The following is a 13,091-nucleotide window of genomic DNA, read 5'->3' on the forward strand; positions in this document are numbered from 1 at the left end:
TGTATCACTGTGTGATTGGAGTTTGCAAGAGCATCTGCATGGTCATGTGCAGATTGCTTGGGGAAATTCATAAGTACCAGCTTTACTTTCTTGATGTTTTCTGGTGTCCCAGTGGTCCTTGAAGGTCCTAGTTTCTTTTTCTGCGCACTACCAGTATCCAGAAAGGTGTCCACCCACACAACAATCGATTTTTAATCAGGAACACACCTGCAGGAAGATGATAATAAACTGTTCACTAAATGCACACTGGTTTGCAATGACCAAATGGCCATTGGAACACTGTGTTGTCACAATAAACCAGCACTCCTCTTTCAACTACTGCATGGTCACTATTAAACTAGCCTTAATAAAAAATGATAATAATTAGGTTCTGTCCTTTCAAAAGTGCTCAACCCCATGCAGCAGTGAGTAACGGTGGCTTTATAGTGCATGTTTCAAATAAGGTAGTTCACACACTGCACCCTGTATAAGCCAGCTCTCACAGAAAGAACCATGTAGTCAGGCAACTGAGTGCAGAAGACCTCTTGCAGCTAAATATATGAAATTTATAACTGTGAGCTATTGGTAACAGCTCTATTAAATTGCTTCATGATGATTCACATGATTAAGGTGCAAGTAATGTTTTGAAAACAAACATTGTGTTCAAATCATACAGTGTAGTCTTTCATGGCTGGTATTTGCGATAATCCTGATATTTTATTCATGGGCATAAGGCCATATTCCAAGGCATAAGTTTCTGCTTAATGTTTCATCTTCTGCCACTGGAGACTTCATCAGAGGCTCTAATGACTCAGAAAGCTCTTACAGACTCAAAACAAGCTCAGCGAGCTGAACTGTTTACATGTATCCATGCAATGGATAATTTGTCAGAAGTTGACGGAAGCAAGGAAGCTGAAAGTGGGGGCTAAGAATTTTGTGGTACCTTAAGTAGTGACAGGAAAAAGAAATCTAAGACCTGCCCAGAAGACTGGAAAAAAAAACAACAAAAATGGTTCAAATGGCTCTAAGCGCTATGGGACTTAACGTATGAGGTCATCAGTCCCCTCGACTTAGAACTACTTAAATGTAATTAACCTAAGGACATCACATACATCCATGCCCGAGGCAGGATTCGAACCTGCGACTGTAGCAGCTACGTGGTTCTGGACTGAAGTGCCTAGAACTTCTTGGCCACAACGGACGGCTAGTGAACAAAATTCTGAGACTGCACAGACAAGTGTATATTGGATATAAGGGAAGTCAAAATGGAAAAAAATACTCGTAATAGTCCAAGAGAGGCATGAATATTAGGTCCAACGTGTACTTCAAAGATGTGTGTGAACTCTGTTCAAAAGAAGTGTCATCAAATTTCTACTGGTGACAGGCAGGCAATTTTTAACACTTTCTGGGAAACAGTGCCATGGAATCAGATGGAGATTTATGTAATCAATCTTGTGAACATAATTTCAACCAAACATCCAGGAAAGAACACTGGTGAACCAAGGAGAAAAGGCATGCTGCTTTATTATCTGAGAAATAACATGGGAAAACATCAAGAACACAAAAAAGTGTTTGTCAATACTTGTTGACATAAATGAATGGACAGTGAGTTAATTACACATGAGATGAGCCCTGATTATGAATCATTGCATTCCTGAATAAAGTAAATGAAAAAAAAGCTAACAAAAACTTCGTAAAAGAATTCCTGGGCTGTCTTTCGAAACTGCCATCACATTACTGCAGGAAATCCCCCTCCAAGCTGTATCTTGAGCATATTGTACAAAGCAAACAACAGCTGTATGAACTCTACACTGAAAAATAAAGTAAGGAACAGATTTCACCATTAAATTGGGCCCCCTTTAACTTCATTTTCGAAGAGGGTAACTGTAGTTTATTTTCCTCCCAAGAAAGACCAGTGCGACTTGTGTTATAGTTACAGGCTCGTAAACTTGAGTGAAGACATCCAGTGGAAGCTCTGCACAGTCTACACACCATGGACTTAACAGGCCATGAAAGTGGCACCACTTTTAGAGGCAAGTGCAGTTTATTATAAAACAAAGTTGGCTGTCCATAACTTTACAGTGTATAATTTGCAAAGTCATGATGCAGTGTGTTACTGGTTCAGTGAAATGCAAGGCAATTTGATTGCAAGTTTTGCCTCTTGTATCATGGACACACTATCCAAAACAATTAAGGATAATCCTGTCCCTGTCATTTTGTGTTCTGATGGGTGCACATATCAGAATAGAAATGTGATATTATCAAGTGTTTGGTTAAGATTTTGTTCAGGAGTATTTATTACGCAAAAGTTCGTGGGGAAAAGTTATACTCAGATGGAGTGTGACTCAGTTCACAGTTCCATCAAGTGCAAGCTCAAAAGACGTGAAGACTTCCTAGCCTTGATATCCAGAGGGGAGAAGAAAGCCATGACCTTAAAAAGTCTACTACCCAGGTTACGCCTTTTTCACTAACTATGCAGAGAAAAGTGTATGGCTGTATGATTCAATTAGGCCTGGAAGAGCTGCAAAGAATGAGCCAACAATATGGACCTGAGGGTGATACAGTACTAGCCAAACAGTATTATTTACTACAGGTGCACTTTCAACGAAGTGTGGCAAGAAGAAACCAGGATGCCAGAGAAAAATTTCTGGAGAAGGTTTCTTCCAGAAACTGTATAAAGAAAGACTGAGTGTCAAGAAAGCCAAATGGTATCATTTACAACTTAAGACCATTGTTCCTAAGGATTGTCATTTACTATTATGACAATATTCCTTAAAAATTATCATCTTGGTCTTTATTGTTTTAAGAGCGACACTGTGGTGCAGTTCTTTGTTCGGCAGTTTTTCTTGAAAAAACCAACGTATATAATCAGATCCGTGTGAACTGTGTATATATCTGAAGTTGTCTTTGTGAAGCCATTCAATAAAATCTTTCCAAAGCGATTTTATTACTTTATTCAGTACCAACAACAACGTAAAAGTAGTAGGTCACACAGGAGATAGACAAATAGTGCGTAAATAACATTCCTCATCCGTAAATACTGAGATAATTCCACATATCTGCAGTAATTAAGCTTTCTGAAAGAGTATTTTCTTTGTTTCAATTTTTTTATGATCCAGAACATCACTGTAGTGCAACAATGCAAATTTCATGTTTTGCTACTTATGTGGTATTGTTTCATCATCATCATCATCATCATCATCATCATCATTTAAGACTGATTATGCCTTTCAGCGTTCAGTCTGGAGCATAGCCCCCCTTATAAAATTCCTCCATGATCCCCTATTCAGTGCTAACATTGGTGCCTCTTCTGATGTTAAACCTATTACTTCAAAATCATTCTTAACCGAATCCAGGTACCTTCTCCTTGGTCTGCCCCGACTCCTCCTACCCTCTACTGCTGAACCCATGAGTCTCTTGGGTAACCTTGCTTCTCCCATGCGTGTAACCTGACCCCACCATCTAAGCCTGTTCGCTCTGACTGCTACATCTATAGAGTTCATTCCCAGTTTTTCTTTGATTTCCTCATTGTGGACACCCTCCTGCCATTGTTCCCCTCTACCAGTACCTGCAATCATCCTAGCTACTTTCATATCCGTAACCTCAACCTTATTGATAAGGTAATCTGAATCCACCCAGCTTTCGCTCCCATACAACAAAGTTGGTCGAAAGATTGAACGGTGCACAGATAACTTAGTCTTGGTACTGACTTCCTTCTTGCAGAAGAGAGTAGATCGTAGCTGAGCGCTCACTGCATTAGCCTTGCTACACCTCGCTTCCAGTTCTTTCACTATGTTGCCATCCTGTGAGAATACGCATCCTAAGTACTTGAAACCGTCCACCAGTTCTAACTTTGTTCCTCCTATTTGGCACTCAATCCGTTTATATTTCTTTCCCACTGACATTACTTTCGTTTTGGAGATGCTAATCTTCATACCATAGTCCTTACATTTCTGATCTAGCTCTGAAATATTACTCTGCAAACTTTCAATCGAATCTGCCATCACAACTAAGTCATCCGCATATGCAAGACTGCTTATTTTGTGTTCACATATCTTAATCTCACCCAGCCAGTCTATTGTTTTCAACATATGATCCATAAATAATATGAACAACAGTGGAGACAGGTTGCAGCCTTGTCTTACCCCTGAAACTACTCTGAACCATGAACTCAGTTTACCGTCAACTCTAACTGCTGCCTGACTATCCATGTAAAGACCTTTAATTGCTTGCAAAAGTTTGCCTCCTATTCCATAATCTCGTAGAACAGACAATAACTTCCTCCTAGGACCTTGGTCATATGCCTTTTCTAGATCTATAAAGCATAGATACAATTCCCTGTTCCACTCATAACACTTCTCCATTATTTGTCGTAAGCTAAAGATCTGGTCCTGACAACCTCTAAGAGGCCTAAACCCACACTGATTTTCATTCAATTGCTCCTCAACTAATACTCGCACTTTCCTTTCAACAATACCTGAGAAGATTTTATCCTGTGTAGCCATTTAAGACCTGACATTCCACTGTACTTGATGAGTTCCGACTTCATTTCATCCACCCAGCTGCTTTATTGCACTGCAATCTATTGACCATTTTCTCCACTTCCTCAAACGTGATCCTATTTCCATCATCATTCCTATCCCATTCTACCTCGAAATCTGAAACATTACTGATCGTATTTTCACCTACATTGAGCAACTCTTCACAAAATTCCCTCCATCTGCCCAAGGCATCCACAGGATTCACCAGCAGTTTTCCTGACCTGTCCAAAATACTTGTCATTTCCTTCTTACCTCCCTTTCGAAGACTGCTAATTACACTCCAGAATGGTTTTCCAGCAGCTTGACCCAATGTCTCCAACCCGTTTCCAAAGTCTTCCCAAGATTTCTTCTTGGATGCTGCAATTATCTGTTTGGCTCTGTTTCTTTCTTCAACATAACTTTCTCTGTCTACCTGAATTCTAGTATGTAGGCATTTTTGATATGCCTTCTTTTTCATTTTGCAGGCTTGTCATTCCACCAAGCTGTTTGCTTCCTCCTACTTTTACACACTACTGTTCCAAGACATTCTTTAGCCACTTCTAGTACTGTGTCCCTGTACCTTGTCCATTCCTTTTCCAATGACTGTAATTGACTACATTCAACTAACTGGTACCTTTCTGAGATCGCTGTTATGTACTTGTGCCTGATTTCCTTATCCTGAAGTTTCTCCACTCTTATCCTCCTACATATGGACCTGACCTCCTGCACTTTCGGCCTTGCAATCCCAATTTCACTGCAGATTAAATAATGATCAGTGTCATCAAAGAATCCCCTGAATACACGTGTGTCCCTCACAGCCTTCCTGAATTCCTGATCTGTTATTATATAGTCAATGACAGATCTGGTCCCCTGCTTTCCCAAGTATACCGGTGAATGTTCTTATGTTTAAAAAAGGAGTTTGTGATTACTAAGCCCATACTGGCACAGAAATCCAAGAGTTGCTGCCCGTTCCTGTTGGCCTCCATATCCTCTCCAAATTTACCCATAACCTTTTCATACCCTTTCTGTTCGATTTCCAATCCTGGCGTTAAAATCACCTATGAGCAGAACACTGTCCTTGTCCTTTACTCTAACAACTACATCACTGAGTGCCTCATAAAAACTATCCATCTTATCTTGATCAGTCCCTTCACAATGCGAATATACTGACACAATCCTAATTTTCTTGCTAGACACTGTCAAATCTATCCACATCAGTCGTTCGTTTACATACCTTATTGCAACTACGCTGGGTTCCATTTCTTCCCTGATGTAAAGCCCTACACCCCATTGTGCTATTCCTGCTTTGACTCCTGACAAGTAGACCTTGTATTCCCTCACTACCTCTTCTTCCTCACCCCTTACCCGAATGTCACTAACAGCTAAAACGTCCAGCCCCATCTTACTTGCAGCCTCTGCCAGCTCTACCTTCTTCCAAGAGTAGCCCCCATTGATATTAATAGCTCCCCATCTCATTACCATTTGTTTGCCAAGTCGTATCTTAGGAGTCCCTATTTGTCAGTTAGAGGTGGGACTCCATCACCTCCAAAGGTCCGAGGCATTTTGCTCTGATTGTTGCCAGCATCATATTTAAAGTACCAGGGAAGCAGGTTGCTAGCCTTACTTGCCCCGAGTCCCATTGGGTTTTACCCCTAACGGCTGAGGGACTAACCGGTGGATTTGGTAGTCTTTGCCGTATGAGTACAAAGGTGACCACGACTCAGAATATGTCCGAGATGCCCAGCCTTATTCCAAAGTAACTGGTATCCCGACTGTCGGGACCATTTACTTGGCCACTCATACGTTGCCTGTGGTTCATGAACTAGGACATGACTACAGGAACCCACACCATGAACAGTATTACGTAAAATTTCAATATTTAAAATACGTGCTTCGCTCAACTTGATCCAGATTCCATAGTTGAAGTTCAGCCAAATATCAGAGCTGAATGGGCATTTTCATTGAAATATCAGTTATCACAATTCTCAGTGTATGATTGCTTGCTTGTCATTGTCAAAGACCATTAAAAATTGCATACTTTTTGCATCAGAAGTGGTAGCTAAGCACTGTATATAAAACACAAAATGATTAGTTCATAGTCAACACAAAACATGCATATGCATGGAGGAACACACACACACAAACCAATAGGCAAATTATTATTCAAATTAGATAACAAGCTGGATTGTTCAGTTTTATAACTCATTCTTTTTTTGTTTTTACCTCATGTAGCAAAGGAAATTTTACTTTGAATTTCCGCAGATTATTATTATTATTATTATTTATAGCTGTTTTCAGTGCGCAAACCTTACCTATTATCTAATTTGTTATATGTTTCCTTATGCTTGTTTTTTGATTTGTGAAATTGCAAGCAGTTTAGCAGTTTCATTCACCAACATTTTTCTCATAATTACACACACAGTTTGCTTCAATACAGATCTATGCTTTAAGACCTCCAACTCGAGGATGGGCTATTCTAAAACCCACTAGAGGCTACTGCCCTCACAAGAAGCTCGATGTAATCAGAAGCATGTGTACATTTGACAGTAACCATGTTATAGCAAAGGATTTATTGTAGGCTGGAATCCCAAACTAGCAGTTTTAAAAGGAAAGTAGATAATAGCATGGTTTCTCTTTTGTTGGTAACATTATGTCATTTTATGTTGTGACACATATGCCAGATATACTGCATAATCTCTGTTGTAGCCTTAACATAACTATACTTTCAGCCTTAGGAATATTCATGGGCAATAGTGTTATGCTGCTGAATGGCTAGATGTGCTACATTACAAGTGCTTGGTGAAAATAAATTAGTTAATTGTGATGAATGAGATCAACAGTTTGCTGCAGGTTCTAAGAGAGGGAATATTCCGTGCAGAAATATTGCATCCAGGGGAAGTATTATTGTGGAATGTGGTACTGGGGATGAGGTCAGCATGCAAATTGAACTTTTACATCTGATGGAGAAGTTGTAAAGGCGGGGTGTATTTTTCAGTAATTCTGCATGATTTGTAGACTAAAGTGTAATGATGGGAGTCTGTGGTTGAGCAGTTTTTGTTTTGTTGTTTTTATCAGTTTGAACAGTGGGTATATGGGCACAGTAGTAGACGTTTCCTGTGGAATTGTGCTGGGGTGGAGCAGATATTCTCCAGATTCATTTCATCAAGACAGAGACAACTATGAAAAACTTAATATGCTACCATATGTTCAAGAGATATTCATCATTTTTTTCTGTTCATAAGCTATGCAGAATGTTGTATTGGCAGTTTCAATACAGTGAATGGTTAAGTGAACACTTTATGTTGATCCTTTTAAATTAAGCATATTCCCTGCTTTCATTCACAAATTTTGACTAATTGTTTACCACCATACCGAAAAAATAATTCTCAGAAGTTAATAGTGTAAGCATCACTGTGAGTGTGAAACAAATTTTTGTAGACAGTAGTGAAATTCTGTATCTACAATATCATCTTTACCTTTAGCATGTCCGCAGCTCGTGGTCTTGCGGTAGCGTTCTCGCTTCCTGTGCACGGGGTCCCGGGTTCGATTCACGGCGGGGTCAGGGATTTTCTCTGCTTCGAGATGACTGGGTGTTGTGTGTCTTTCATCATCATTTCATCCTCATTCTCTCGCAAGTTACCGTAGTGGCGTTAAAGAACTTGTGGAGCGGCAGCCGAACTGCCCCGCGAGGGGTCTCCCGGCCACCAATGCCATACGCTCATTATTATTATTACTTTGTACCTGTTAACATGTGTGACTGACAAAATGCTGCAAGACTAAAAATGGTTCTCTCCATTACCGCCAAATTAAAAACCAGTGTGGTTTTTGTAACATCTCAGATTCATGTTGCCTGTTGTGTTGTATATGTGTGAGGGAAAATGCATATATCTGAGAAATGCTCCATGTATGTAATTTTATTTTTGATAGTTAAACAGCACTCTTGATTTTCTGTTTCTAGGATATGAACAGGAAGAAATTGATGAAACACAACCTGGAAGCGATGCGAGACAGGAAGATCAGAATAAAGAAAAAATAAATGTCGACATAGATTTTCATAGATGTGTAACACACATAAATAATCTGTGTGTCAAGGAACGCATTATACATGTTGTCAATGCGGTATTGTGATGATAGTGTCTTGATTTATTGCTGCCAAGACATTTATCTTTTACTGAATAGGGACTGATGTAAATAGTTCTTGTAAATAATTAAGTAAAGAAGAAACTATCAGTATGAATGAAGTAAGACATTTTTGTAATTATCACCACAATTTTTCACATTTGTATGAGATGAAAAAAAAAAAACTGTTTCATTTGGAATTTATTTTCTGAGAACATTCCACACCAATCAGGAACTTAATAAAAATGCACATTAAAAAATTTAAAGAAGTTAGTGCTGTATTTCATGCTCAGGTAAGAGAAGTCCAGTGTACTCTGGAACGAGATGCATGAATGATCAAAAAACTTGAATAATTGAAATATTTTCAAACATTTATTTGGGATTATGTCTACAGAATGTGAAGTAATGGTAGCCTTAGCGACCGATGTGTGGATGCACTGAGGCACAGCTTGACACAGTCATCTTCTACTGCCGGTCCAGCTTAGTGTCTGCTGGTACCCCTAGCAGCTGGCAAGCCACACTGCTGGTACCCTTGTGCAACACACCCACCTAAGAAAGTGAATGGCGAAATCATTTAGATGATCAGTACCTTGTCCTTTATGTTGCCCGATCGCTGCCAGTTGGACAACAGATCTGTGAGCAGAGTAAAGTTGGCTAGTGCATGAAATCAAACACAATGAGATTCTGGTCTCGCTGCTCTGGGGTTAAGTAGAAAAATATTAGATGTTTCCATGTGGCGACACTGGATGGTGGCTGCACGTGTCACTCTTCATGCATGGCTGTCATTGTTGTCCGAAAGTGCTGCCATGCTCCAGCGTAGACTGATTGAATAACCTGTGACAAGCTGGCACCTCACTCCCTGATGAATTTCAACAGACATGAGTTGCCGGTACAACTGAGGTGGTAACCACAGACTACCATAGTCTTCTCCTTTTGTCAGGGCACCTGAAAGTCAGTACCAAACCAGCTTCCCTCCCTCAGTGCATGGGATGGTGCTCAGCACCTGGGAAGGCAACATCCATGTCTTCTATGGTGCCACTGGTAGATGGCCCCTGTGCCACACACAGCTCCCTGTTGGGCTACACTACAGAATAGGACAAAAGTTACCCAGAGAGTGATGTCATTGCTGGAGGTGGGAGACTGGCCACAGGTGGCATTGACGCAGGTAGATGGGCCTGGGTAAAGAGGCACCTACTTCCTTGCGGTGCCGCCTCTGTCTGCTGTGTATGGCTGTTCAACAACTGAGCGCTGATGAACTGGCAGAGGACTGGAAATGAGAAAGGAGTAGGGTGAGCAAGGCATAATATCATATGAGGAAAGAGAACCAGAAGTGGGAAGAGCAGATGATCTTGAAGGTGTGGGAGGAGGCTGTGGAGTTCGGTCATCCACTCGGGGCAGATTTGGAATAGGTATATGTGTGTGGGGAAATAATGGAAATTGGAGACTACAATTGCTTGAATAATTCGAAAAATTGATTGGAAAGAAAGTTGAAAGAAATTGGAAGGTAATTTATGAATCTGTACACAATCCTGGGTGAACTTTAATTGATACCAATATCAAAAGACCTTCAATATCAATACATTCAAGGTCAATATTCATAATTCACATTATGTACTGCTTCACGTCAAATACCATTATGTGTAGTCTTGATTATGTCAGTGTCGATGGAGGATCACTCCCCCGTTGTTCACTTAAATTCATCTTGTCTGCTCCGAACCTCTTGATGCAGGTTCTCAGCAGTGGATAAAATGATGAACAGACAGGGATGGACATCTTAAATGTTTGAATAAACTTTGCCTTTATAATAATTTGTTATAACACTTTTAATGTATGGCTGAAATACACATTTTTTAACAATGCTGGTACAATGGATCCAAGCATATGTCTGCATGTTACCACTTTTTTTTTAAGGATGAAGATACAGGAATTAATAAATTGAAGAGCATATTTCTTATTTTGTTTCATGCAGGTGTATCAAAACATTATGCCTGCCACAAAACAACTCATAAATTTATTGTTTGTGTTTGTAACCCATTCAGATTACATAATCTTACATACAAGAAAAGAACGAAAAAAATACTGTGATTCAACACAATTGCCCACCACTGTGCACTGACATTACAAAGAGGTGCATAGTATCTGAGCTTATTTCCCTTTTTGAGAGTTGATAATCCTGGCCAGTATTGGCATAGCCTTTTTATTTTCCCACTGGAATTATCCTGAATGGTTATCAATTTATATGGCAATGTCAGCTTCTTTTAACACACACACACACACACACACACACACACACGGGAAACATTCCACGTGGTAAAAATATATCTAAAAACAAAGATGATGTGACTTACCAAACGAAAGTGCTGGCAGGTCGATAGACACACAAACAAACACAAACATACACACAAAATTCAAGCTTTCGCAACCAACGGTTGCTTCGTCAGGAAAGAGCGAAGGAGAGGGAAAGACGAAAGGATGTGGGTTTTAAGGGAGAGGGTAAGGAGTCATTCCAATCCCGGGAGCAGAAAGACTTACCTTTGCGGGAAAAAAAGACAGGTATACACTCACACACACACACATATCCATCTGCACATACACAGACACCAGCAGACATTTGTAAAGGCAAAGAGTTTGGGCAGAGATGTCAGTCGAGGCGAAAGTACAGAGGCAAAGATGTTGTTGAAAGACAGGGGAGGTATGAGCGGCGGCAAATTGAAATTAGAAATTAGCGGAGATTGAGGCCTGGCGGCTAATGAGAAGAGAGGATATGCTGAAGGGCAAGTTCCCATCTCCGGAGTTCTGACAGGTTTGTGTTAGTGGGAAGTATCCAGATAACCCAGACGGTGTAACACTGTGCCAAGATGTGCTGGCCGTGCACCAAGGCATGTTTAGCCACTGGGTGATCCTCATTACCAACAAACACTTTCTGCCTGTGTCCATTCATGAGAATGGACCGTTTGTTGCTGGTCATTCCCACATAGAAAGCTTCACAGTGTAGGCAGGTCAGTTGGTAAATCACGTGGGTGCTTTCACACGTGGCTCTGCCTTTGATCGTGTACACCTTCCGGGTTACAGGACTGAAGTAGGTGGTGGTGGGAGGGTGCATGGGACAGGTTTTACACCGGGGGTGGTTACAAGGGTAGGAGCCAGAGGGTAGGGAAGGTGGTTTGGTGATTTCATAGGGATGAACTAAGAGGTTACAAAGGTTAGGTGGACGGTGGAAAGACACTCTTGGTGGAGTGGGGAGGATTTCATGAAGGATGGTTCTCATTTCAGGGCAGGATTTGAGGAAGTCGTATCCCTGCTGGAGAGCCACATTCAGAGTCTGATCCAGTCCTGGAAAGTATCCTGTCACAAGTGGGGCATTTTTGGGGTTCTGCTGTGGGAGGTTGTGGGTTTGAGAAGATGAGGAAGTGGCTCTGGTTATTTGCTTCTGTACCAGGTCGAAAGGGTAGTTGCGGGATGCGAAAGCTGTTTTCAGGTTGTTGGTGTAATGGTTCAGGGATTCCGGACTGGAGCAGATTCATTTGCCACAAAGACCTAGGCTGTAGGGAAGGGACCGTTTGATGTGGAATGGGTGGCAGCTGACATAATGGAGGTACTGTTGCTTGTTGGTGGGCTTGATGTGGACGGACGTGTGAAGCTGGCCATTGGACAGGTGGAGGTCAACGTCAAGGAAAGTGGCATGGGATTTGGAGTAGGACCAGGTGAATCTGATGGAACCAAAGGAGTTGAGGTTGGAGAGGAAATTCTGGAGTTCTTCTTCAATGTGAGTCCAGATCATGAAAATATCATCAATAAATCTGTACCAAACTTTGGGTTGGCAGGCCTGGGTAACCAAGAAGGCTTCCTCTAAGCGACCCATGAATAGGTTGGCATACGAGGGGGCCATCCTGGTACCCATGGCTGTTCCCTTTAATTGCTGGTATGTCTGTCCTTCGAAAGTGAAAGACAAACCTCTCTCCCAATCCGAAACCTCTGTCCTATCCAAAGGCCTCACCTTCAGCCCCACTCCCAGATTTAACCAAACAGCCCTTGTCAAAGATTTACTGTCCTACACCCGTACTCTCTGCTGGAAATATCACTTTGCCACGAAGAAAAATTATCCTAATCCTACTCCTAATGATCCAACTCCCCAATACACTATCCAAATTGAACCCTGTCTGGAACAGTTCCGTCCTCCGTCACAGCGGGACCCACCTCCTCTTCCTCAAAATCACCCTCTCCAATCTTTCCAGGAATTTCTGACTTCCAGCCTTGCCTCTCAATCCTTCTTAAAAAACCTTAATCCTACTCCCAACATCACCACTGCTGAAGCCCAGGCTATCCGTGATCTGAAGGCTGACCGATCCATAATCATTGTTCCAGCGAACAAGGGTTCCACGACCATGGTACTTGATCGTCAGGAGTATGTGGCTGAGGGACTGCATCAGCTTTCAAACAACACCAGATACAAAGTTTGCCAAGGTAATCCCA

General features: G+C 41.3%; 1 protein-coding gene across 11 annotated transcripts in view; it reads left to right on the forward strand.

The window, feature by feature from the left end:
- LOC124799256 (cap-specific mRNA (nucleoside-2'-O-)-methyltransferase 2) overlaps nt 1–8,740 on the forward strand; it is a 327,660-nt gene extending 318,920 nt beyond the window's left edge. For all 11 annotated transcript variants that reach the window (XM_047262805.1, XM_047262803.1, XM_047262814.1 and 8 more), the window contains one exon: nt 8,458–8,740. In XM_047262805.1, the coding sequence (XP_047118761.1) occupies nt 8,458–8,627 (170 nt within the window). In that variant the 3' untranslated portion in view covers nt 8,628–8,740. The remainder of the gene's footprint in view (nt 1–8,457) is intronic.
- Nucleotides 8,741–13,091: the final 4,351 nt, after the last annotated feature.

The sequence above is a fragment of the Schistocerca piceifrons genome, chromosome 5 (genome assembly GCF_021461385.2).
Source record: "Schistocerca piceifrons isolate TAMUIC-IGC-003096 chromosome 5, iqSchPice1.1, whole genome shotgun sequence".
NCBI lineage: Eukaryota > Metazoa > Arthropoda > Insecta > Orthoptera > Acrididae > Schistocerca > Schistocerca piceifrons.